Source organism: Pygocentrus nattereri, chromosome 12 (genome assembly GCF_015220715.1).
Source record: "Pygocentrus nattereri isolate fPygNat1 chromosome 12, fPygNat1.pri, whole genome shotgun sequence".
NCBI classification, from domain to species: domain Eukaryota; kingdom Metazoa; phylum Chordata; class Actinopteri; order Characiformes; family Serrasalmidae; genus Pygocentrus; species Pygocentrus nattereri.
The window spans coordinates 16711673-16739087 of NC_051222.1; the positions used below are offsets into that span (position 1 = coordinate 16711673).

A 27415-nucleotide genomic window follows, 5' to 3' on the forward strand; every position below is an offset into this window, starting at 1 on the left:
ACTAAGTGAAATGAGTTAATAAATCCTGTACAGTTGGAATATATTACTGTTTATATGCTGAGGAATATATGCTGAGTATGTGCTGCTATTTGCTGAATGTATACGGTGGTAAAAAATGTGGCCTGTGCAAAAGTTACTGCACATTTTGTATGTTTTACAAACATGTATGTTTTTTTGTGTTTTTGCAGATAAGTGCCATATTTAAGTGACTTGTGTTTACGTGTTTTTTCCACTTTGACAGTTAACAACATGTCATTTGACTAGAGGTGTTCAAACTTTTGCAATATGCAAGTTCACATATTTCAGCGAGGAAAGGCACTCACTCACATTACTGAACATGATTATCATATTTATCATATTATCTAGAGGGCTCACCTTCTATAGCTTCCTACTTTTTATCAGCTTCACTTACCACATAGGTTCACTTTGTAGCTCTACAATTACAGCCTGCAGTTTATCTGTTTCTTTACATACCTCTTCTTCAATGGTCAGGACCCCCACAGGACCACCACAGAGCAGATATTATTTGGGTGGTGGATCATTCTCAGCACTGCAGTGATGCTGACCTGGTGATGATGCATTAGTGTGTGTTGTGCTGGTACGAGTGGATTCGACACAGCAGAGCTGCTGGAGACAATCCTACCTTGTTGGTCCACCTTGTAGATTTAAAATCAGAGACAGTACCTCATCTGTTGCTGCCCAGTTTGTGTTGGTCATCCTCTAGTCCTTCATCAGTGGTCAGTTTCTGGATACAGTTGGCTGGATATTTCTGGTTGGTGGACCATTCTACGTCCAACAGTGACCTGAGTTGTGTGTGATCCACTCTGTGCTGTGAATGCTCCTCCACCCATTAGACATTGAAAGAAGGACATGTTGTAGTGTTCACACATTTTATTGACTGACAGTTGACTTCAGCATGTGTCTGTATGATTGTGTTAGGCCATGGAGAAAGTGTTAAAGCCCCCAGCATAGTCATTAAACTTCCCACCAAACTGTAAACAAAAAGACAAACATTCAAGTTTTAAGGTGTCAAAACTTCAAGTTCTAGAGTTGCAGCATCCGTAGCTTTTGTCTGTCATTGATTGTTTTAGATTATTTCATGCTCCATTTGCTTGCATTGTTAAAGGAGGCTACACCATCAGTCGGGAGCCAGGGATGTAGTGGGACTCTTTCCAGATGTTGCTCTCCCCGCAGTTGCTAGTCTTTCTCTTGCACTGATAGCAGCGGCGATACTGCTCACACTGGTCTATGAGCAGCTCACTGCCTGACCTGAACATACAAGCACAGTAAAACCATAAGAACCTCACAATAAAAACTTAATGCTTTTACTAGAGGAGGTTTTGTAATGAAAGTCTGACTGGCCAATATGTAAAATTACTACGTGTCCAAAACTTTGTGGCTACCTGCTTCACCTTTAAGAGTATTAAAAGGGAGTTTGTCCTTGTTTGCTGTAGTAACACAGCCTCCACTCTTCTGGAAAGGCTTTACACTAGATGGTGGAACACTGCTGAGAGGATTTGACTGCATTCAGCCACAAGAGCATTAGTGAGGTCAGGTACTGATGTTGGATGACTAGTTATAGATCACAAACACCACGCCGACTCATCCCGAAGGCATCAGAAGCTCCAACACTGAGAGAAAACAGTTCCAGTGCTCCACAGTCCAATGCAGGCAGGCTATATACCCCTGTAATTGAAGCTTGACCTTGTGTGGCTGCTCCAGAACATCCCAATTTAATGGTGATGCTTTCCTATGAAGATTATACAAGCTATATGAGTGCAATCGAACATCTGTGTCATGAAGTGGTGTGCCTTAAAGTAGCTGAATTCAACAGCTAGAAGAGGTGTCTGTATACTTTTGGACAAATAGGGTATCACTGCAATTTTCGCAGATAGCCTGAGTAGGTATGAGTATGTTTAACTAGAAACAACAGATTTAATAGATATTAACAAAAAACAGTTAATTGTTATTATGTAAGTGAACTTTCTCTAAGAAAACAACATTTTAAGGATTCATTTACACAGTTGTGCTCCTACTCTGGACCATCAGCCATGTAAAGCAAAATAATCAAAGAGAGGAACAGCAAAACTCTCTCTCAGAGGTTAAACCTCAACTTACAGAATAATAATTGCTATAGATCACTACGGGGGGGTTTTTACGGCTTTGCAGCTGCACAATCTAAAGCGCCCAAGTTTGAATATGCCCAATATATTTCCCATGGAAATCCACCATTAGCATGAAAGTGTTGTCAGAAAGTTTTAAACGTGCCTTTTAATTAGTGAAGCGGTTCTAAAAAGCTGTTAATAAAGTTTCTGAAAGATCATGATAAGTCTTCTTTGTGGTTGTTCACCTGCCAACATTATATTCACTGAGGCTTGAGGCAGTATATTTTATTGTTCATGTTACATTAAAAAGTATATGTTTACCTGCATGAAAATGTTGAGTTACCGGATCTATCCATCTGAAAGGCCTGTGAGATTGTACACAATAAATCATCCATGTGGTAGTGAGCATGCCAACTTCTCTGGCCAGAATCTTTGTTCTTGGCATAGGTTTAGAGAATCACACAACAGCCCATACATCGCTTCTTGTTAAAATAACTTTTGAACATAATATTTTACCAGCTATGGTCAAAACATGCTTTGCGCTGCAGTCGAGTAACGTTTTGTTGTTCTATTCCAGTCAGACAACTGGTACAGGGCTGGTGTAGGTTATACACTATGAAATAATTGGCAAATTGGCAAATTACAAGGCAACTATGATTGATCAAACCTACAGTCTGTCTTTATATGTTAGGCCTGCCATGGTCATGAAATTTTAGCTATTAACTCATAAAAAAGGACAGATTTATAATTTAATTCCTGTTTGTGCCGTGTGCAGTACAACAGAACAATCTGGGTGAAACATCTGAATGAGTTTTCTGTCTGACATCGCAATTGCAATTGTGACATGAGTATTTTCTTTAAATTAAGCCCATCCATTTCTTTGGACCTCAGGCTTGAACATGGAATTCATAAGCTCTAAATTATGAGGTTAAACTGAACTTAAATGCAGCTTTTGTGACTTGAAAATTGCACACTTTCAAACTAACTTGTTAGTCTTAGTTTGTTGTAATCAAAGTACAAGCCTAACACAGCCAGATTGGCTGATTAGCCATCTTGCTAATCAGTGTCCTACTTACCTTCAGTATGTTGTGCCATAAACCCATAAAGCTAATAACTGGGCAAAGAGATTGCAGTCAACTTAAATAAAAGCTCAAATACCTGCCATCAGGTGATCATGTAATAATTATGATCGACCTAATGTATGAACATATGTATCCATCTATCTGATTTTCTACACTACTGAATAGTAACAACACACCATTTGGTCATGTCTGTTATCAGGTCTTGTTGGTTTAATCAGAATGGGACAAATATTACTGTAGACTTCAGCAAATTGCAGAATGTAATTTGGTGGGAAACTGTTACTGTCAAACTAAAAACGATGCACACTGCAGATTCAAACTGCATTGGAAACAGTCACTTCAATTACAGAACCTCCTCAGGTAAATCAAATAAATATCCGGTTCAAATATGGCTTAAAAGAAAGTACATGCAACAAATATACACTGTAAAGGCACACGCTCAATGGTCCTGCATATTGCTACTTTCTTCTGCACATTTCAAAACTATTTTCTTCCTGTCTTTCTATCTGTCTGTCTCACCTGATGAAAGCTCTCTCCTCGAGGTCTCGGTGGTGTTTCAAGTCAGCACTGCGGTTCCATGTGTCCTCCAGAGACGCCCGCAGGCTACGCAGCCTCTCGTAACGCGAGATTCTGTCTGCTATCAGTCTGCAAAACAGTGAAGAGCAACAACAAACTGTGAGAGAATTCATTCATAGGCTGTGATAGGAACAAATAGTGAGTCTGCTTTCAGTGTTTATGCTGCAAAACTTTAGACTTCCTTCCCACAAGACGTACCTCACATCCGTCATATGACATTGGTCTCTCAAAACATTTTAGATATTATTTTTGCGTTATTTCATATTGTTGTTTTACTGGCACTCAGTTGTTATTTATATGTTATTTTTTTTATTGAAATTTATTGTATTTTTTTTTTTTATTTCACTTAGTTACAAATCCTTGTGTTACTTATTGTTATTCATTTTACATTGATGAAATGGTCAATAAATTTGACATTTTTCAGGAGGACATTTCTGACAAAATTAGACATACGATACATCTACCTGTATAAGGAAGGAGAACTTAAATGGCACTAAGTGCCATTTAAGTGAGTTTCCAGAACTGGAGTTCAAAAGACTTATTAAAAGATACAGAGAAAATGAGACTCAATTGTTAATTGTGCAAGACTTGGTAGATCAAAATGATCACAAAAAACAGCACTTAAAGCTTTCAGCACTTAAAGCTCCACTCAATCAAGCTCCACTCGATTGAGATCTGAAAACATCCACAGGTGTTTCTGCCCATCCTTCTACTGCGAGATGATGACTTACCACTGAGTCTGAAAGGACGTGTAGCTGCTTTTTGAAACATCACTGAATGTGTTTGAAATTATGTGGAAAGTGAGAAGCAGAAAATGCAACCAACTTCTGAGACTGAACTTTGGAGGTGTGGAAAAATATCCCTGCAGATTGCTTAGAAAAAATGAAAGCAAGTGTCTTGAAAACAACATAATCTGTCATTAAGGCAAAAACTGAAAAAAATACAGAAAAATGTTATATTTGTTTGTTGAGGCATCTGTGTAATTTTCTGTTAAATGCTTTCTACATTTTTTAAACACTAATAAATTAATAATTTTTATTGAATGGCTATGCTGCCAAGAAATCAAATAAAACTGTGGTCTTTGACTTCGGCACAGTATTGTAAATTAAGTTTCTAGGTCACAGCTTTCTTACAACTTCATTTGCAAATGCAATGAAAACGCCCCTGCTTTTTCCTACAAATCTACTATGAGATCAGGGTGAATTGAACGAAGCCTCGCCTGTTCAATAACTAGCTCATTATTCTGCCTGCACAGGAATCAAAGAATCCTGATGTGAATAGTAATGACAGCTGGCTCAAAGCATGTTCAAAGACACTGCTTTCACACCTGGAGCTGTATGTGAATATCATTTTCAGCTAACGAAAAGCACATTGTCACATGAGCATTGATCCTGGCCATAAAACGTGTACTCATTGGCTGCTGAATTCGTTTCCTTTAGTTTATGCGAAAAATCCCTTTCCAAGAATACATCAACACTGCTGAGTTCCAAGAAAGTGAATTTTAGGTGGGACTGCTTATGCTTTTAGTGGACTTGCCAATGTTCAATTGCACACAGCCTGGAAAGATTTTGTTTGCACCAAGGTTACATCTGAAAAAACCTGAATACAGGGCGAGCCAAGAGAACAGCTTGATCTGATCACATTCCACACTGTATTTGTATATCGATTCATTCTTTTCTTGCTGTTCTAACAATGAATGACACAGTGGTCCACAATCCCAGAGCTGGAAACAATAAGTTCTGTAGGTTTTTATGCCTTTCTGATTCTTAAAGAACTTATCAGCTCTTTACACATTTTTCATGACCTGGTTCAGGTCTGTGTCAGATGAAATGTTCAGAACAGGACTGTGCTGAATAAAAGCCCTGTTAAATCATGGTGTAAAACTGACCTGGTATGACTGTCAGTTACTTATTTTAGGCTCATATATACAAAGCATCTCAGAGTAAAGGTAAAAATCTACACCAGTTTTTAGATACCTCTACTTTGTAGCCACATTCTTGGCCATTTTATCAGGAAAATCATCATTATATAGGTGCATTTTGTACGCTTTATGCTTGAGCTGATTAATCACTGATGGTTTCCATCTATCGCAACTCCCAGTCAAGTATGACGACATGCTAGCTGCAGCTTTAAGATGCACAACTTTAATTCTATTGCTCTCAAAATATGTTCTTTAAATGCATAATGTTAGTCCAGGTCTTGAATCAGCCCTGACATGTTGTCTGGCTTCAGAACATTACAGAACATTCCGTAGCAGTGCAAAAAGACGTTCTGTTCAATGTCAAAAAAGTTCAAACCATTTCAACTTTTGCTGCAGTGGATTCTGACTTGGAGGCACGTCAACCAATAGAAATGTTGGGCACAGGTAGAAGAAACTCCAAGATGGAGGAGAGGCCAATCAATACAGTGCAATCTCTCCCTGTGCTACAACATACCAGACTGCCAGAATTCAAAGACTCACTGCGTCATGCGACAGCCTGGCAGTGTCTTGATATACTACTTTGTCAGTCTCTCACAAATGTTTCTGATCCAAATTTTCCACTTAATTTTGAATGTATAAACTTCGCCCCTGCCTCAGCCATGTACAAGCCTTCAAGAAGAACAAGATCTGCTATGTGTGTACTGCTCCGTTCTTGCGTTGCCTAGTGTGTAGGCACCCTTAAACTCATAAAGTCATTCACAAACTTCCAAGCATAGAACACTTTCCCTAAGGAAATATGAACAGGGACTTAAAAATTTTATGTTATGATTGCACCGGTCACTAAAAACAAAAATGACAATGCATTGCTACAGTATCATTGTCCTTTAGGTTACTTCACAGGGTAAAGCTTTAGCTGTTTCATTAGCTTATTAATAAACGTGATTAATAAACTGTAAACCTATTACCTAAATGTAATTTATTACAAATATAGCAAAACCTATCAAACCATATGAAAAGCTATTTAACCATACCATGTATATTTTAAATCATGTTAAAATAATGGTGATGTAATCATAATAAACTGACAAGTGCTAAAAATGCAGTCTATCTTGCATTAGCTAATATCAGTTAGGCTCTATACTTCTGTGGGATCTGAAACGGTTTTATTATTTGACTGTCTAATGTTACACATGTCAGTTACTGTATTGGATATTTTATAATGTGGTATTTTATGCAAGTTAAGCTTAATTTTGGGTATAGTGAGATGCCCTCGTGCATGCATAGTCGTTGACTCATATTTTCTGTTTCATATGAGGTATCATATATTTATATTCTTGCTTGCACAGGAAAAGTTGTACTTGAAGACTTCCCTACCATTTTCTGGGCTGGGTGGCTACACATACCAAGAACAGCCAAACTGTACCAAAAATGACCAAACCATACCAAAAAAAAAAAACAAATCCTACTGAGAACAACCAACCCATACCCGAACCTACCAAACCACATCAAAATCAAAGTTAGCTTACAGGTTTTTAACCATAATGCATTCATTTTCAGTTTAAGCATGCTTATTTTCAGTTGTCACATAACTTGAAGAGCTGAAACAGGTTACTGGAGAAAGGTGCCACAGAGTTAGAAGACCCTCAGTCTTGTCAGCAGAAGGAGCAGCCTAAAGTCCATATTTATATACACTGAAAACATGTTTGGTGTGCTGGCTAGTGGGCACAATCGGATGATCGCATAGTTCATACATTCTCACATGTCTAACAGATTTTATGGTTACTGACTGCAGCCCATCATTACTGCTCAATTTATCACCCCTTCTTTACCCTCTACATCAATGTAAATGGACCGACACTGGACATCCACTGACCAGATTATTTGGGTGGTGGATCATTTTTAGCCCTGTAGCGACACTGATTGGTACTAGTATGTCAGGGAGGTTGTGCACTGGTATGACTGTATCAGGTACTGCAGCGTTCCTGGAGTTTTTAAATAACTTTTTGTGGTCACAGAGTTTGTTATAACTTGCAGTTTGCACAATGCAATAATCTTCCATTAGCTACATTACTCTCAGTGCAAAAATAAAGAAGGAAGCTAAAGACATCAAACATGTCTTGCTTCATCAAAGGGGATATTTTGTAAGTTTGACTTCTGACTGAACCGTCACTATATACAGGTATCTGCTATGTGCTTTTGTTGCGTCTGTGATTGTAATCACTCACTCTTTGTGGTTGCGGTGCAGCATGTCCCTCTCTATCCTCTGCTCACTGAGGCGGTTGAACAGCGCCTCCTTCCTCTTAGTGTTGGCTGTGTTCTTTTGCTCCTGGAAGAGCCTCTGGGCTCTCTGCTTCTGCTCAGCCAGTGCTTCTGGAGCTCTGTCATACAACCCGAAAATAGGGCCATCCGAGTCAGGCTGGCGAGCGGGGATCCCAGTGCCGCGATACTCTAGCTGAGGAGCATATGTGAAAACATACATACATTAATAAATTTTAGGGATTTAGAGCCCTCTTTGGTGGATATATATATATATATATATATATATATATATACATATACATACATACATACATATATATGACTGTGGCTGACATTTACAGTTTTTTTTTTTTTCAATCAATCAAGTTGGTCTCAGGCCCTCAGGCTGAAACTCATATGGCCCCCTACTATATAGTGCACTATGTAGGTAATGAAATGACAGCCTCTGCGCAGTGCATTATAGTGCTGCCTTCAAGTCCCCTTGCTTTCAAATCTAGAGGCTGTAAGTGTGGCACAATATGTGCTCAAGAGTTTTTGGTCGGAAACAAAATGGACAGTCTGGAAAAAGGTCTTTTGTTTTCATCATCAAAAAAGTTATTTTGTTATTATTATTGAAACAAAATGAGGAGCAAATGATGCTCAGTGTTCCTATCCAGTCTGAAGCACTGAATCACATAGCCTATACCTGATATTTTAGCTTTTTCACATGTAGGTGTGAGTAAAAAATGTTTAGTCTGGAGTGTTCACTTGTAGCTGATGAAGTACAACCATTTACAATACAAATATCAGCAGTGACCATGACTTTTTTATTGACACCCTTATTGAAAAACCCAAGTTTCCTACTAGTTACTACAACATTGTGGTGGCATTCACAACTCATCTTGTAATTACAATATTTCTGACAATATTTCATGACATATGCAACGCACTATATAGGGAGTAGTGAGCCATAAGAGTTTCGCCACAGTCTTAAAACAGTTGTTTTTGCTCGGATATAACGAAAACCTGCAGCCACACTGACCCTTTGTGGAAAAGCTAAAGCACCCCTGCACAAGGACTCTATATGATGGATCTCATTATGTGGGGCCTGGATAGCATCATCTCAAATTGAACAATAATGTGTTACACTAAAGAGAACTGCTGAACACTTGATGTTAATGAACTGCACCTGACTCTTCTCCATACAATTTCAGGCTCTGGTGTGTTGGTTATTTTGAATATTTCAAACTGAAGTGGCCTCTTATGGCTCATCCCCTTTGGTTACTCAACCTATGAACACTTAGGGCAAATGAGGGCTGCTCAATGAATGGTTTGTTAATCGGTATCATTACATTAGCCTTTGCTGTACTGTTATTGCATTAAGCTGCAATATGCAAGTGGAGCATTCACAGTGTTTACTGGGTGATGCTGGGAGCATCTTCTCCAGTCACATTTCCAGGTAAGTGTCTTTGTAAGTGTTCTGAAGAACAAATTTGGTCTGAACAGTGGGGAGGAGGGGACCAACCTTGCTTACATACAGCAGATTGATTATAAAGCTAGACAAACAAAGTATACCTACATTTTCGCTTATTTTAACATAATCATCATATAGTAAATAACATTAACAGCATATAAAGCCATTTAGTGACAAACTTTTATTACTATGGGTCACAACAAATGGCATCAGTGACCACCTAAACAGAATAACTACAAATACTGAGGAAACAACAATTTATTTTGATAATTCTTTAAGCAGCATTCTGAATTAAGCAATGTCTCTGCTTTATAATGACAACAGGGAAAGCTGAATTGTCTATTTCAGATGGAAAACTGTTTAAGAATCGCTCTATAACTGGACACTTTGTAGCACTGTGTAGGCTGTTTTGCAAAGTGCTGATTTACACTGCCATAGACGTTTTAGGCAGGACTTGTACTGCATGTTCACTCATTTGGTGACAGTAGCTTGACATTGTGATGCCACTGGTGTAGAGGATTTTATTGAAGACATTCTCAAAAATATGTTACTGGCAATACAAGCTATACAATTTTTTGACAAGCATCCCACAGCCCCCTAAAACTATCTTGTGTGATTTCAAGTGATATTGTGATTCCCCCCCCGCAGTTTTATGCTAGTGCTCTGTATTTTTGACAGACCAATTAATTGATGGATGCCCTGTTTTTGTTATCTTAGTTGCCCTGTCATTGTACCACACTCTCCCTCTTTCTGTTTGACTAAAGCTCTGCCTCTCCAATGCTCACAGCTGGTGTGGACTTTCTCTTGATTGTTGGAAACACAATTCTCCTGTCTCTCTTCTGCTCTGTCCTGCCCTGCACTACTGCTTCAACCTGCACAAGACATTTCATGCACACCAATAAACTGATACTTTACTTTCTTAATGTCAGCATACACAAAACCTTTTAAGCTGTTTAGAATCACCCCAATTTCAGTCTGTAACCTCCCCAAAATACTACATACTTCAAAGACCACATCTGCCTTGTTGTCATTTTAATTCCCTTACTTGGGTGTTCAGGGCTTTCTGAAGGCTCTTAATGTTCTCCTTCTTCTGATGACGTTCATGGGATTTTTGTTTCTCAATCCTGAAAAAACAAGAAGTCATCTGAGAGAAAAAAGTTCTCAGAAAGTAATTTTTTGTCTAAATATTGCTCTTTGATGCCTCAGTAGACTAAATCATGATTCTTCTAAAATTCCAAAAGGGAGATTATCTTGAAAAATCGGAGCTCTGACTGTACTGACATCTCCAGAGGAGACATGTTCAGGAAACATGTGTAGCAGGAAACTTTTGTCTTTCCATCTGATCTCATTGTTGCCTATGAGATTAGAGATATTAAGGAGATCTCTCTTTGTTTTCCCTTTTTTGGAATGGGAATAGGTTTTTAAATTGCAATTTTCCTTAACTTTGAAGGTAATCTTTGAGCCAAGACACAATTGTTGTCTAATGTTTGTTTTTATGTTTTGCACTGGAGCTACTGTAGCTAACAAGAAGCTTAAAACCACTAATTAGCACTGTGCAAACTGTATGCCTTCATCACAATACTGTAATTTTGTTAAGTAATCTCACATAGACTTAAGTTGTTTCTGACATACATTTATCAATAAAAATGCACAGGTGACAACAGTACCGTACCAAAAAGGAAGTCTATTTAAGATCATGTTACAACATGAGACAACTTAGATGCTGCACTATGTAAGATGTTTCGCTAACTTTGAAAGAAGTAGCATTACTAAGTCTGGAGTGAAAAAACACAAACTATGGTGTGTTTTTTTCAAAGCACATGACAAAACTTATACAGTGCAGCTTTAAGTGTGTGATAATTAGGGGTGGGAGGAAAAATCTATTCTTAGATGCATCACGATGTGGACCTGAATGATTCTGAATCGATTCACAAATGGCAAAAATCGATTTTCTAAAATTTAATTTATAACGTAACATTGACAGAACGCAAAAGATGGAACTTGGAAATATAGAAGCGCCCGGACACTCTGTGATGGCACCTAACAAAAACACTGAAATCTGACCGGCATCCTTTGCATTAATAGCTAGTTTAGGCCAGGAGTCGATGACCCAAATGTAAAGAAGAGCCATTTTGTCCTTTTAACAAACATCAAACTACCTTGGGAGCCAAAACATTTTATGACCAATATGTCTCAGTATGTGCTAATGTTCTAGTATAGGCTAAAAATAGGCTAAAAATATAAACGAAAACGCAGATTTACTTTGCTCTGCTTTAAGCTTCAGCTATAGCTGCTTTCCTCCCATCTCCACCAGAACACTATTCTTCAAATGTTGAATAGATTCTTTTAAAATGTCTCTCAACGTTCGAGTTTTATGAGGCTGAAGTCGCTTCTTCAAAATAGAATTTTCCTGTTCTACCTTAAATTCTGCCTGAGGCACTGAGTGTAAATGTGGCACTATTTAAGGTGGAATTTCAAAAGAAAAGCTGATTTCATCTTTGCAACTTTTTAGTGTTTGACACTTTCTTGTTGCGGATTTAACGTACCAAGAAACTAACTGTGCTGCTTATAAATGCGAATGAGTCGACTCGTCTCCAAATGATTGTCTTAAATCTCTCTCTGCCTTTTCGTTCGCTACTAGCTAAGCAAGACTGCATTGCTATGTGACCTGCACTCTGCACGGCAGTTCTCAGTCGTTGAGAACCAGGGCTTTCATGCTATGTTGCACAAGTCCCGTCTCGAAGGCATTTTACTGGCACAGAAAAAAAAAGCTGCATTAAAATGCATCAATAATCGTTGTATAATCGCATCGCAGCCTCTGAATCGTAATCGAATGGAAACGTGCCCAGAGATTCAAACCCCTAGTAATGATTTAGGCATGCACTTTGCACTGTGCTCAAAGGTGACCTATAAGGTTCCATTACTTGTTAGCTAACTTAGCCTTGTAGCTCCAGTACAAAATCTAAAAAGCAAACTTTGAGTAACAAACCTTGATCTTGGCTGATCAATTACTTTTGGCTTAAGGAGGCGCACTAAGACTGAGATTTCTTGCCAAACATTTGCTTTACACTTTTCTCTCACTTACACACATACACACTTACTCATCTGCGAGCTGGATCTGATGCAGCCGGTCAATGAGCTTGTGGTCCCGGAGGCTCTGTGTGAGCTGCTGCCTCCTGCAGGTCATCTGCTCCATCAGCTCCTGCATGTAGCGTCTCTGCTTTAGGAGCGCCGGAGGGGTGACTGGACGTCCACTAAAGATATACGAGCCCTAAAGGCATGTAAATGTGTTGTGGTTTTATAATAATAAATCTGGTATCAGGTGTTTGACAAAAAAAAAAAAAAACAGGACAGGTTGAAATCAAGCCCTATTCAACAGAATTTATAGAATCTCAAATACAAACATGAATATTTGGAAAGCTGACATGAATATCTGTGTGTGCTGGTGTTTTATCGTTGTGGGGATAAAGCACCCCCACAGTTTGAGGGAAAATATGAAAAATATGTAGTATGGAAACATTTTGCTTGGACCTTTGAGGAAAAAAGCATCTGCAGTTTTCATTTAAATCGATTAATGCTTAGTTTTACAATAGAGCTATGAAGCTATCGCTGTATGACTAATACAGGGGGAAATTTCCACCATATTTGCACCCGGTTTCAGGCAGAATATGTAAGGATAGAGTTAATCTACATAAAAATGCAGGTGTAAAAGCACCCAAGACACATTTTAAACAGATTTAAAATCAGACCGATCAATCCATTTAATGAGGTGATGCATTTTAATCAGATGTTGTACAGATCTAAATGCATCTGTCTCTCCAAATCACATTCGACATCATAACTGCTGCAGGTACTGTGACGGCGTCTCCTTCAGCTGTTGTCCATGGGGGGAGAAACAGCCACCTGAGTGTCACTTGATTTGACTCAGAGAAGTTACTCCTCTAAGTTTAATTCAGTACCTTTTAGCTGCCCAAGCTAGTTAAAATAAGGTGGCAGTTTGATTGATCTTTACTTTGCCTTGTTGTTATTCACCGTCTGTTTTTATGCATGTGGTCTCTGACTGTGACGACTATAAAGGAGGCTAATTATTCTAGGCAGCTGTTTTCTCGAAACATTTGTAAATATCCAGTGTAAGGAAATTAATAATGGCATGAAAAACTGAACACAAAGAACACAAAGAACAAAGAAAAACAAACAGTTGGTTTTTGTGTATGAGCTGATTTGCTTGTTATAGCATATGGTTAAAATCATATCAGGTTACAATTCAAATACAAGAGAAATTTAACAACCAGGTGTAAACACGGCTTTAAAGAGGCCCCATTACCCACAGTCTGCTAAAGACCTTATTTGCAGTAGTGAGCCAATTTAGCAGGTTATGCAGATGATCACAGGTACAACTTTATAATTAATGTTGGACCAACGCAATATAACTGCATATTCGACTCACATTCTTTTTGTATGAAAGCCTGTTTCTGCAAGTTATGAGAAAAAAAAACACTTTCTGTCTGTTTCAAGTTGAAACTGTAACTTTGTGACTTGTTTGGTTGGAATGACTTAGAATTTTAATAATTTTATTAGTAGGTCAAAATAGGCAAAACAAAGACAAAGACAAAAATGTGTATGTGTGTTGAGTCTATTTGGAAACCATGCAGTGTTGTGAAATTACTGCTCAAGTTCACTGAGCACATCTGGGTTGTTTGGTAACTACATGATTTTGAGCATAACATATGAGCTACTTGCAGTACATCAAAGAATGATGACATTCCTGCCACTCACACACACAAATGACAGTGAACTGAAACCACAGTGCAGGAATAATGTAGTTTAAAGTATGCACTTTTAGTAAAGTGGGAATTGCAGGCTTTCAATGTTTGCTTTTAACAAATGTTTAGAAAACAAAACTGTCAAATTAACATTTTAGCCAAAGCAGCTTTTTGACAGTGTAAAATAAACTTAAAATGTTAGGAAATAGTTTAAAATATGTTTTTTCTAAAACAATGTTGTGTAAGTTTTTTTGTTCCTCCATTGAAGATTAATGTGTTAATTAATGCCTTTTTTCTTTCAGAGCACTAACAATGGCAGCAATGCTAGTGTCAAAAATAAGACAACACTTTATTACTCCTGAAGGGAACAAAGATCAATCAGAATTTTAAGCAGTGCACTGCCAATATTTACTATCAGATTTGGTAAATGGGAGAAGGTGCTTTATAACAATAATATCCTCTTAGCATTTCTGAACAGAACTCCTGTAAATGCATATGCCATGGCAAAAGCTCAAGAGAGCTGTGATTACCTCTTTGATCTTATTTTGAGTACTAAGAAGCCATAGCAGCCACTTTAAATACCAAAAATGGAGTTGGCAAAATGTTAACACTGCCTTATAATGGTTACCAGACAAAGGTATGGACATACAGACCTCAAGTTGGCCCCAACTAATGTTCTTAGCTTTGCGACATATTTAGGGTCATTTTCACACATAATGATGTCATACAGGTTTAAAAAACACAAAAGCAAGCCTATTTGAGATTACTTAAAAATAGGGCTGCAACAAATATTTGATAATAATTGATAAATCTGATTAAATATAAAAATAATATTTTTAACTAAATATTTAAAATTTTTAAAAATTGCAAAGCCATTCAACTGTCACATCATTTACAAGCCCATGCACTTGCACAGGAAAATCAACATTTAACAAGCTAAATAATTAGGTAGCTTGTCACCAGCAACCCGCAGAAGCCAGCTCTACTGAACTCATAGGAGATTATGATGATCAGTGGAAAATCTGTATATAGACTGCAATGAAACTAAGAGTATGTGTATTCATGAGTGCTTTTGTGTGTGTTGGCACTAGTAAGACTGACCTCAAACCGGGAGGGCTTTGCTGACTTCTTTGCTCTCAGCGCTTCAGCGATCCCAAGATTAAAAGCTGCTATATTTTTGGTGTTCTCTCGCTTCTCCTCTTGTCTGGCCTGTCAATTCCACAGAGATGCCACATCAACAGACTGCACATCCAGTATGTGTATGAATGGGTGTATGTGTGCATTAGGCCTGGGCACTAGGGGGTGATGTAATTCGAACAATGTCAATGACCGAAGTTGATATGTTTCAAAGGTGGCAGCTGCTGTGTTGGGAAAGAAAACTGTGGACTAATGTAATTTTAAATAGCTTGCCAAGTAACATTAAATAATACACACACAATATTTTATTGTCTTCTGCTATTTACACCTTGATTCAACCGGTCAATCATTAACTGACATTTAATAAAGTGCCATTCTAAATCCATAGGGATTAATATGAATTTGGTCCCTCCTTTGCATCTATAACAGCTTCTGCTCTTCTGGGAACCTTTGTACAAGATTTTGGGAGTGTCTGTGGGAATTTTTGCCCATTCATTCAGAGGAGCATTTGTGAGGTCAGACACTGATGCTAGACGAGTGTTTGATGGGGTTGAGGTCAGGGCTGTGTGTGGGCCTTTATGGACCTTGCTTTGTGCACTGGGCCACAGCCATGCTGGACCAGAAAAGAGCCTTCCCCAAACTGCTCCCACAAAGTTGGAGGCCTACAACTGTCCAAAACATCTGCTAAAGCATTAAGATTTTCCTTCTCTGGAACTATGGAGCCTAGGCCAACCTCTGAAAAACAACCCCAGAGCATTATCCCTCCTCCACCAAACTTTACGGTCAGCATAATGCAGTCAGGCTGGCAACATTCTCCTGGCATTCGGCAAACACAGACTCGTTGGTCAGACTGTCAGACTATCAGAAAGCGTGATCCACAGAATATGCTTCCACTGCTCCAGAGTCCAGTGGAAATCAAAACAGGTTACTTTTGCAGTTTCTTCTCCATAAATGGACCATATGGATTGGACAGTGAATGGTACTTTTTGTAACCCCACTTTCTTTTATAGAAGTTTGATTGTTCCAGAATATTGGCCCTTTGATGAGAACAATCTGAATTCATGTTTTGCTTTTTTCATATCACACACGTGATCTTTCAGTGTAGGCTGTTAACTTGATAAGATGTGCACATGTGGGAGCTTTCAGAGCAGAGGTGTGTTTACAAACTTGAACGTGAACAGACAAGGCTAAAAAAACAGATCTGGGCAAAAATCTGAATTGAGCAATAAGGCCTGTAATGTGAAAGTGGCCAGAGAGTTCTGAAAGTCAAAAATGAAAGATGTAATGAGTAGGGAAGACCTCATAAGCTTCCATAAGCTTTTGCAGCATTGCATCCCTCAGGTTCAATCTGACAGAATTCACTATTTTGTGTTGTTTTTGATCTTTTGTCTATTAATGTTCTCTCACTACAAAACTCAGTAAGCACTATGCAAATACACTGTACAACCACTGAGAATTTGGTCACCGTGATAAAGAATTCCTGAATTACTGCAACAGCCTTTCACACAACGGCTAATATCAGTTTCTAGGAGTAGCAGTAGCTATCTTACCTCCTTCTGCAGCTTGTAGGAAAAAACAGCCACCATAAAGTGCTTGTAGTTTTCAAAAAATTGGCCCCCCGCAAGACACATCACCAGTAAGGGGGTTTTCCTAGTCTTTAAATGGAAAAATCTCACTCTAAATAATACTGTGGTACTAATGCAGGAGGCAAATGTGCATGTTTACAACAGATGTAGCAAAGGAAAATCTCTTTTACTCTCCTCATTTTGTCCAAAGTGCACCTTTAATTTCCATAATTTAGTGACCGTAGCTCTCACCTGCTCTTTCTGTAGAAACTGCTCATCTTTGTGTTGTTCAGCGAGCAGCAGGACTTTCTCTTGCTCTTGCTCTTCTCTCTGTCTCTCCTCTGCCACGTACAGGGGTACGTTACGCTGTGCTCGCTGCATACACAGGTAGCATAGCTCCTACAAAGTTACACACACATGCACATGCAAAATGCAGAGCCACATTTGTGCATCCTTATGCACTGATATAAAGGTGGTGATTAAACTGTACTGATTTTAAAATTGAATACAACTGAGTAGAATAAAACTCTCAAGCTAGTCTACATCCCCAAAAATACAAAAGCTACCATTTTTATTGTCTATATTCTAGCGGAGTCATGTTAATCATGTTAATTTTTAATTTTTTTGCATAATGATTTGCGCTGTGAATGGCATACAGAAGACTTAACGCTTTAAAATGATGGAAAATGGAAAAAAAAATGGTTATCATACCTTGAGCCAAATTAAAGTTAGCCTCTTTTTCAAATGTTCTGTTCTACATTAAATGGTGCAGCAGAGACACTCTATAAATTTCTGTCTATTCTGTCTACCTTGAAACACTGATTAGCGGAATCAGAATGAGTGAGAAAACAAATAACTTAACAGGGGTGATTATTTGATTTGCACCACTATCTTGTTGGAGAGTCCTGGTTTGCACAGTTTCTGAGTGACTGAGCCAGAAGGTAAGAACCACACTTTATATTGAAACATATACATAACAGATCTAACCGTAAATGAATGAATGAGTTTGAGATGCAGAATCAAAGTTCACAAACAGTCCAAATATGTAATCCACATTTTTTATTATTATAAGCCATAAAGACAGAGGTCTTTGCCACACGTGTAACATGTAATATACATCATTACATTTCACTTTTGTTTGTTATTTTTATTTAAGTCTTCTAAGAAAATTCTAGTTATTCTTTCAACAAGCACTGCTGTCTTTTTTGTGGAAAAAAAACATTTTGGGTATAACCTAAAAAGAAAAAAAAAGAAAAAAAAGAAAAGAAATGAAAAAATACTTTATTTTTGATACTCTGTATCAAATATCATATTATGAAATGTGTGTGTTGTTACACCTGTACTGTATTCCATTACTGTATGAAGAGTTCACTTCTATTCATTCTAGTTACACCTGTGTATTTAGTGTCTTTTAAAAAATAATTATGCATGACACCATAACAGTAGAATCAAACCAAACCATGGTTATCTGAGAGCAGTACCTTATTGAAATTTAGATTTTTTGTCATATACAGCCAGAAATCAAGATAAATTACACCAGAAATGTTTAATGTGAACAAAAACATGATGCTCCTACCACCACGCTCCACAGTTGAGCTCTGTTGTAACTGCACCAAACATATCTTTTAGAATTCAGGTCAAAAGCCTTTGTCTTCTCAAATGATTTTAAGTGATATAATGTATTTTTGCTAACTTTAGAGGGGCTCGGATCTTTTCTTGCGCAAAAAAAAAGGCTTTGGCTTTCTGATCTACCCTACAGCCTTGACATGCAGAATATGGGGGATTGCTGTGACATGTGAGGAGTGGCTATTACCCGCCATAAATTCCTCTAGCTTTTTAAATATTGCTGTAGGCCTTTTAATAGCTTTCCTGATAAATGTTTTGTGCTGTCATCAACTTGTGAGGTTTTTCCAGATCTTGGCAATGTCTGTGTGGTCTCTCCTATTTTCCATCTATTAATGAGAGTTTTCACAGTGCTCTGTCGTACATATCCATATTCTTCTGTATCATCTTCCTGATCTGTACCCTTTAACAACAAGATTCTGTAACTGTTTTGTGAGCTCCGTATGGAGCACTGCTATCCCAGAAGGACGCAAATATGAAAATGTAAAGAACAGCTACAGGAAGAGCTTATTTTGGTTCAGGGTTAATCATAATTACTTTCACTGATGCCATTTTTATTTTGAATGTGATTTGCAGCTACAACCTCTATTATAAAAGGGTGTGTTTATATTTATGCAAGCAGGGAATTGTTTGTTTATTTTGGATTACTTTTCCTGATCATTAACTATTACACTTTGTGGGTTGCACGATTCCATGAAAGATAGACTTTTTTTTCTTAATCCCTGTCTTTATATCACAAAAAAAATGTATTTCAATAAAGGTGTGCAGACTATTTATATATACTGTACACTCCTTAAATGACTAACCTGAAATATCACAACAGAACTATATTTTTTGCCCAGATGGATTTCTAAACCAGCTGTTCCCAACCCTGGCCCTGAAAACCCCAGTCCTGCATGTTTTAGCATTTTCCCTACTCCAACACAACTAATCCCACTAATCTGCTCATTAACAAGACCTTCAGTTGAAGTGGGTAAGTTAGAGCACAGAAAACATTTAGGCTTCTAACTGAAATAAAGAAATGAATAGAAAAATACAGGCTTACCTGTCCGGCTCGAGTGTGGCCACGACAGGACAGATTAGAGGAGGGTTCTTCTCTCTTTATTTCCAGTTGCTCAACAGCACCGTCTGGTGACTGAGAGTATCCAGCATGTCTATATATAAAGAGGAGACGTCAGGTTTTTGTCATCTCCTATCTCTTATACTTCAAAGAAAGAACAACAGATTTGTACAGTGTATGTTTTGCTGTTCCACATTCTCATGAACGATGAGGTACAGTATATCATATGAGGTACAGTATATCATATGCTATTGCTACATCGTTTGTGTTTTTACTCTTAACAACATAAAATTATTTCTTGCTGGCATGTCAAATACTATGTGTTTGTACTATGTACTATGTACTATGCTCATCCCTAGAACTTAATATGCTTCATTCTTTCACTTCAGCAATAAAGTGAGTTTAGTTTATATAAAGAAAAGGATTTTTTTGTTTTGTTTTGTAGAAAGTCACAGTCCATCTGGAGAAATGGTTAGGTGGCTCTGTGTGGTGCAGCTCAAACTCCACAAAAAATCTTTATCCTTTATCCTCGCAAGCCATCGCTAAAAGAAATCAAGATGCTTAAAAAATGCAATTATGTGCAGGACAAAACAAGAAATGAAAGTATTTCTAGCTTCAAAGGAAACAGTTCCAGCTCTGAAAACCGGACGCAAAACTGAACGGAAAACTGGAAAAACCACATCAATATTTCATGAATTCTCCTAAACCTGTGTGGCACAGAATGAAAGTCAGTCTATCAACATGTCTCCCACTGAGTGGTAATCTAAATCCAGTCAGTCACTGCACTGAAAGCAAGCACAGCTCAGCTTTGCCGTGAGTGCTAGTGAATGGATCTCTAATGCTCAGCATGTATAATGCATCCAGGAGTCCAGTCTGCTTTTCACTGTGATGTAGAACAACGCTGACAGACATCAGTGTCCTCTACAGGGTTTTCATTTTCAGCGCTGGCAGAATTGAGCTGCATGATGTGGATGAAGTACTAGCAATGCAATTATGGCTACATACACTGCTGGGTTTTTTTTTTCAGTATTTAGTATGTCTACATTTTGCCTCCATTCTTTTTTTCAGTTAATCTGCAGAGATATTTTTCACACCTCCAAAGTTCAGCTTTAAACAGTGTTCAACGTTAACTTTTTTCCCAAATTTAAACAAAACTGCTCAAATTCCTGAGACTTCATTGTATTTCTATTTTATTCTAAATACATTCACATTAAAAGGTATCAATAATCTCAACATTACCATTTGCATAGTAAATATTACCTTACATCTGTGAACTTTCTACTTCTAGTTTATAACAAACTGACTTAACTACAGGTATGAATGAATCAATCAGTATCAATCAACAAATGATCTACATTGCAGGCCTGTGGCTGAGCTGCTATTTCTGTTGTTGCTCATGTTTGCTGTTATTTGTAGTTATACTGGTTCTGTGACAGTTTCTATAGAGTCTCTATAGAGATCTTAGGTTACACAGACCTTGTTCAACTCAGGACAGGACTAGACTCTGTGGGAGTCTAGTCTACCCATGTGATGCTGGTTTGATGACAGGTGAACACCCAGCCCATATACGAAGTCTGCATGACTGATTTATACACCTAAGGGTTGTTACATTAAGCATCTAGGTCCTCTGACTTAATGTGTATTTTGCAAGCAAGAAAATGAAAGCTGTTAAAATATTTGTGAATATTGCTGCTGGATCGTTTCCATCAAACAAAACGTTTTACACAATTACATCCTTTTCTGATGTTAGATACATTTGGCTTTTCCAATGTGTTTGACATCTTTCCATCAAGAATGTAAAGTAAATGTTCACAGAGTTTATTTATTTGGCTTCTCTGTTTTTTCCATAGCTTTCTGATAAGAGTGACAAAACAGACAGAATTTACAGGGAACTTATACTAATCAGACAGTTTGTGATTACATCTCAGCTAATTGCCATGCATGAGAACAGTCTTTATTTTATTTAAATGACCTATTTTATGAATATTTGTTATGTTAAGTAAACTAGGAATGGTTCCTCCTCTGTGGCAGTTATTCTTTTTCCTGTTGCCTCCAGTCTCCACTAAACTTTTTTGTGACATGTACAATTTATCCACTGGAGTCAAACAGAAAAAACGTTTTGCTGATATCTGAAACATGGTACAGTCAATTGCCATTTCCATCTAAAAAATATTTTCTGTATCAGACCCCTGTGTGTTAATTTACTGAATATAGGATGATTGGTCTGTTTATTTACACAGCTCTGCAATGTTTATTAGTATCTATTTTTATTTTGATTTTTGTTTTGGTTTTTATTTTTTACTTTTTCATTTTTTAGGTTTTCAATTTCAGTTTAGTTTCAGTTTGTTTTAAAAGAGCTTTTAAAGAACATTTTTGATTATTATGGTAAACGTTTTTTTTTTTTTTTTTTTTACAAAAGATCAAATTCAAAGTAAGTCCATATTGACCCATCCAATGTTGTTTCAATGAAGTGCTCAACAACACTGAAAGCTTTAGGCAAAGACTTCACCATCTCTTGGGTATTTAAAGTCTGATGAGGAGTGCTTCATGCACTTTAAAAACTAGAGTGCTTTTCTCTGTATTAGTTTCAGTTAGTTTTGCAGTGCATGTTACAGTTTTGATTGTGTTTTTGAAACATTTTCATTTTAATACAGTTAAGTAATTTTTTTCACAGCTAGATGTTAGTCATAGTTTTCATTAATGATAACAACACTGGTGTCCTCAGATCTTCAGTCAAATCTTTTATACTCACTCTAACAGTTGGATCTTATGTACCTTTCTACTGGATCTGGTAGAGCCTTGGCATCTGGTTCACCTGTGAAGAGGTCTGCATTTGTTTTGGCTATGGGTAGCCTGGACTTGGGGTGCGCTGAGAATTTGATCTCTACAAACCACGAACGAACACACACACACACACACACACACACACACACACAAATCCAAGATTAGTTCCTCAAACTCAATCAGTCTAGTGTTGCACTTTAAAGTTGCTAAAATTGCCTCATGCACTTAAACTTATTTTCAGTCTATTAAAAGGGCTGATTAACACCTTTTCCATTCTCCTCTTCTCTGTCATTAGGCTTGGCTGGTGGGTTTGAGCTTTCGTCCTCATCTGCCTCTCTTGGTGACTCTCCTGAGGAGATTCTGGGGAGCAGGATGGCATTGCTGGTCATGGGTCGCTGGAGACTGGAAAGTTTCCCAGAAACTACAGAGCAGCTTGTTCCAGGTCTCTGCAAAACAAGCTCAATGTTTTTACTTAAGAGGAAATTAGGAAGCCACTTTTCAACTTCCTGTCTTTTGTTGGCTTTTGGTTAGCAATTTTTTTACACAAAAGCATCAGACTCCTGGCATCCCATGACTATTTTGTCATCACAAATGGCTTTTTAAAAATGTGTCAGGTCAAAATCTCCTCTCAATACTATCGTAACACATCTTGGGCACCAGTCAACAAATTCAAAACCATTTAATTTGTCAATGTTTTTGGGAAACAACTTTAATAGGCATTAAATACTTTTGACTTCTGGTTTGTATCATAATCACTGTGAACAGTTCTGACTCTGAACAGTTTCTATGGAACCATTCATCATTATATATTTACACAATATAAAAAGCTGTTTTACAATGTGTCAAAATATACAGAGAAAAACAAAAACAAAATACTGAACTTCAGATCCACCCACTCAGTCATTTTACATAAATTTGACTAAAATCCTATACTGTACTGCTGATTCACGTATGAGAACTTAGCTGATGCAACTCACATTGGTTAGGGCCCATAAAAGTTTCCCAGTGCCATCCATGGCAGAGATAAAGTCCTTGTAGAACTTCATCTTCACGTTGCTGTGGTGGAACGAGAGGACACCAATGCCTCTGAAGGTGAAGACAACGGTGCGCTGGATGGTAACGGCACGGAGCAGCAGGAGGAGCGTCTCCCGGATGCAGCCCTCCACCACGTCCCGGTCAAACAGGCTCTCCGTGGACAGAGCTGTGAAGTTGAGCGGCACCACTGGAATGTCCCCTGCTGTGCCATCAAATATTGCATTGTTAGAATGCTCATTGAGTCCTCTACTGGCCCCCTCTTGCAGCCCTTATCATTCACTCAGCAGGCTTCTCTAAAACAGCTTGAACTCCCTGCATGACAGAGTTTAGTGTGTCCCTTGCTTTAACTCCATAATGTATTGAACCGAATCATCAGCTAAACATTGAGCCCTTCATGAATTGAGTATTAAAGCAGGAAAAACACAAAAGCCTGTGGTACTGTGGACCTTCAAGAATGCAGCAGGATTCGACTGACTTATGCTCTGGACAAAACAGAACACTATTAGGGAAACTTTACAATGATTTTAAAGGGCAAGGCTAATGCATTTTTTCATACCTTTTTTTTTTTGAGGTTAAACTGTGCGCTGAACTTTTTTTGTAGATAAAACTTTGTATATTTTTTATTTGTAGACATGCAACACTGACAAAATCCCAGTTACCTACAGCTTGTATTAATTAATGCAGAAAATCTGTTTAAGATACAAAACCTTATGATTAAAAGAAACAATAGGCATTTAAAACCTGGCCTTTCATTTTGAAGTACAGGGTGATTCAGCAAAATTAATCTGCTTTCAAAGTGCAACATTTTTACAACCATCCTAGGAACCAATCACATACCAATTCAAAGAGGGGCTTAGAGTTTCTGACTGTCACCAGAAGATGGCTCACTTCAGTCTGAGAGGAGTTGGCAACCCCTGAGCAGCAAGCGTTTTGCGTTCTCTACTTAAATCAGAGTGAATCCGTCATAACTGTGCAACGTGATTGTTGTCGGCAGTGAACTTCCAACAGCTCAGAGCATTTGTCATTGGTTCCACAACCTTGGATGATCTCCAAAATCGCATAGAAAAAGCCGTGAGTACAGTGACACCCGAGATGCTCAATCGAGTATAGGATGAATTTGACTATCGTGTTGATGCTGTCAGTACAGCTGGAGTAGATTCATATTGAGCACTTCGAAAATTACATAATAAACTTTATGTTCGCTTAAACCATTTACAATTTACTGCATTGTTCTATAATGAGGTGGTGCGGTGCGTAGTGCTGTTGCCTCACAGTAAGAAGGGCCTGGGTTCAATTCCCCAGCCAGGTGACCAGGGTCCTTTCTGTGTGAAGTTTGCATGTTCTCCCCCGTGTCTGTGTGGGTTTCCTCCCACAGTCCAAAGACGTGCAGTCAGGCTGATTGGACATGCTAAATTGCTCCTAGGTGTGAGTGTGTATGTCTGTCTGCCTTGCGATGGACTGGCGACCTGTCCAGGGTGTATCCTGCCTTCTGCCCAATAACTGCTGGGATAGGCTCCAGCAGCACCCCCACAACCCTGAGGGAGTAGTGGCTCAGAAAGTGTGTGTTTAGAAGTGAAATAAATCATTTTGAAATCAGATGAATCTTTTTCAGTCACCCTGTACTTTGTATGATTTGAGTGCAATAAAGAGGTGTTTTTAGCACTCAAATTGCTCTAGAGAGTTCATGCTAACTGCTCTGGTTGCAAGAACCAAACATAAGTAACCAAACATCAGCCAGTCTTTTGGTACTGGCCTATGTGATGCACTCACCTGCAGCAAGAGGTTTGGTCTGTTTGAGGCCGTGAGACTGGGAAAGTTTCTCAGATAAAAGGAAGACTGGATGCTGAATGAGGACATACTTGCTGCCCATATCAAGCTTCATCTGAGAGAAAGTAAATGTTCCCAAGCCAGAAATGCACACACCCTAAAACACATTAGACCTGATTATGATGGGATCAGGCCTGTAAATTAAGTTCACATCCTCACAGTTTTGTTTTGTTTTGTTTTTTTTTTAAAAAACACAAATTATTGAAGAACACACCATATGTTCTCTGAGCTTGTCTGAGCACACATCCGAAGATTTTTTTCAAATTCACCAAATTAAATGGCTAAAAAGTGGAGTTTTTAATCACTTACATTACATTCGGTACTGTCAACAAAACAATGAGTGTTATACTGAAACTGCATCCAAAAACAATCAAATGGGCAACACTAGATGTTCATCTAATGTAGAAGAATACGAAACAATCATTTTAGACAAGTGAAAACATTACCTAGCCTGTTTCTCTCTTATACAAAAATGTATTGCTGGATATAAAACAGGTAAAACAGGTAAGATTCAATTAAACCTTAAAGGTGTTTATACGACTGAGGGTTGGTACAACTCTACAAGACATTAAAATTAGAGGGAAATTCCACAGATTTTTCTAACCTTTTGCATAATTCTGCTGTTGTGATGTAAACAAAGTCATTCGGCACAGTTGGACATGAAATGGTTCACTGTAGAGAAACTTACAGCCTCTGATTTCTTAACAGTGGGTGGAACCAGAGGTTGCAACTATTTTGCCTCACAACACCCTGCATGTACCCCAGCTTTAAGAATCATTAATCTTCTCAGACGTCTGGTTCCTATCACCACCACTATGAACAAGTCTGACTCGGCAATTTTCCGTAGAACAGAGCACTTCACACCAAACCACTGTGAAGGACTTTGTTTACATCTTAAATCACTTAATTATATGGAACTTTCAAAAAAACCGGTGGACTTCCCCTTTACGTCCAATGTGAAACAGAGACCACACCAGCAGAGGTCGACGTGAAACTTCTACCATCTGGATGTTTTGCCCAGTCCGACCACGGCATCCTCTCACCTTCTGCATGGTCATCTGGCGCTCGATGAAAGACGCCACGTCTGCCCAGACAGCTTCCACATCTGCGTCAGAACAGAACTGTTAATCATGACTCTGCCCAGGAATGTTTCTGAGACACCGCGTCACGCTGGACTGCGTGACTGGCGTCGTTAACTAGCAGAGGGCGCTGAGTTACCGTGCTCGGCCAGCCGGGAGAGGGTCGGGAAGGCGTTCCGCTCCGACACCACGGCGTGGAGAAAGTCGGTCATGGCGAGAGAAACAGCTGAGAGGCAGAAACCAGCGTTTTACTGCAGGTTAGTGTGAGTAACGCTGACTCCGCCGTCTTCTGAGGCCATGCTGTGGCTTAATCTGGCGGGGAATGCGCGCTCGCGCTCCTTCTCGAGCTTTTCAGCGTTCCACTGGTTGCTATGGGAGGACGTCACAATAACTCAAACCCCCAGCAATGGCACTTTCTCTCGTCCTCCATACGGAGTCGAGCGGAGACGTCCAGCACCCCGCACCTCACACTGCGATCGGCTGAGATTTAAACCACCTCACACTGCGCTCGGCTGAGATTTAAACTGGGCCATTTCACGCTGTAAACCCGGACGAGTTCACTTCACTCAGAGTTTCGGAGGTAACTCGTTTCCTCCACCGAGTCAAGCCTTGGAACCCATACATGGAGTTGAACACACTCAAAGCTTAAGCTGAACAAAGTGTAAGCAAACTCGACCCAAGCTACTCGTGCAGAAACACCACTTCACATCAGTGACATTAGTGTTTACAGGTCGAGATGTAGAAAATAAAACAATGAGAAGAGCTTCCAGTTACATACTCTTACAACAACTCTGCTAAAAACTACTAATGACTGTACGGAGCCCCGCTGGTGACATGCTGTACATATAAAAATAACGCGTGGCCACGACTTAGTAAAGCGTGGGAATGAGATTAGTTCCCATGTGTTAATAAGGCGTGGCCATGCGTTATTTTTATTTATACAGGATGTCACCAGCGGGGCTCCGTCTGAATGAGTCATTTGTTTGAAAACAACATCTGAAGGAAAAATAAGAGCAGAATTCGGCCGTTTTGCTAGGAATTCTGGGTGACACTGACCCGCACTCTCATAGCTTTTTGGGTTTGTTTTTCTCCCAAAAATAAGAACACAAATTTTTCATCTGACAGTACAGCGACTTGCCTGGATCT

General features: G+C 38.7%; 1 protein-coding gene across 3 annotated transcripts; it reads right to left on the minus strand.

Moving 5' to 3' along the window:
• Positions 1-876: 876 nt before the first annotated feature.
• On the minus strand, positions 877-26836 carry LOC108429802 (coiled-coil domain-containing protein 81). 3 transcript variants are annotated; one of them, XM_017701818.2, is made up of 14 exons: positions 26409-26836; positions 26234-26295; positions 25134-25287; positions 23306-23565; positions 22594-22774; positions 22320-22428; positions 19530-19638; positions 17114-17260; positions 15261-15368; positions 12498-12667; positions 10442-10520; positions 7910-8136; positions 3707-3832; positions 877-1269 (listed from the first exon to the last, which is right to left on the minus strand). In XM_017701818.2, exons 1-14 carry the CDS (start codon positions 26479-26481, stop codon positions 1131-1133), a joined length of 1944 nt encoding a protein of 647 aa, XP_017557307.1. In that variant the 5' UTR covers positions 26482-26836; the 3' UTR covers positions 877-1130. The 3 variants fall into 3 exon arrangements, with proteins under 3 accessions (XP_017557307.1, XP_037399623.1, XP_017557309.1); XM_037543726.1 differs by having other exon boundaries at positions 17114-17236; positions 26409-26481; XM_017701820.2 differs by having other exon boundaries at positions 1131-1269; positions 23306-23562.
• Positions 26837-27415: the final 579 nt, after the last annotated feature.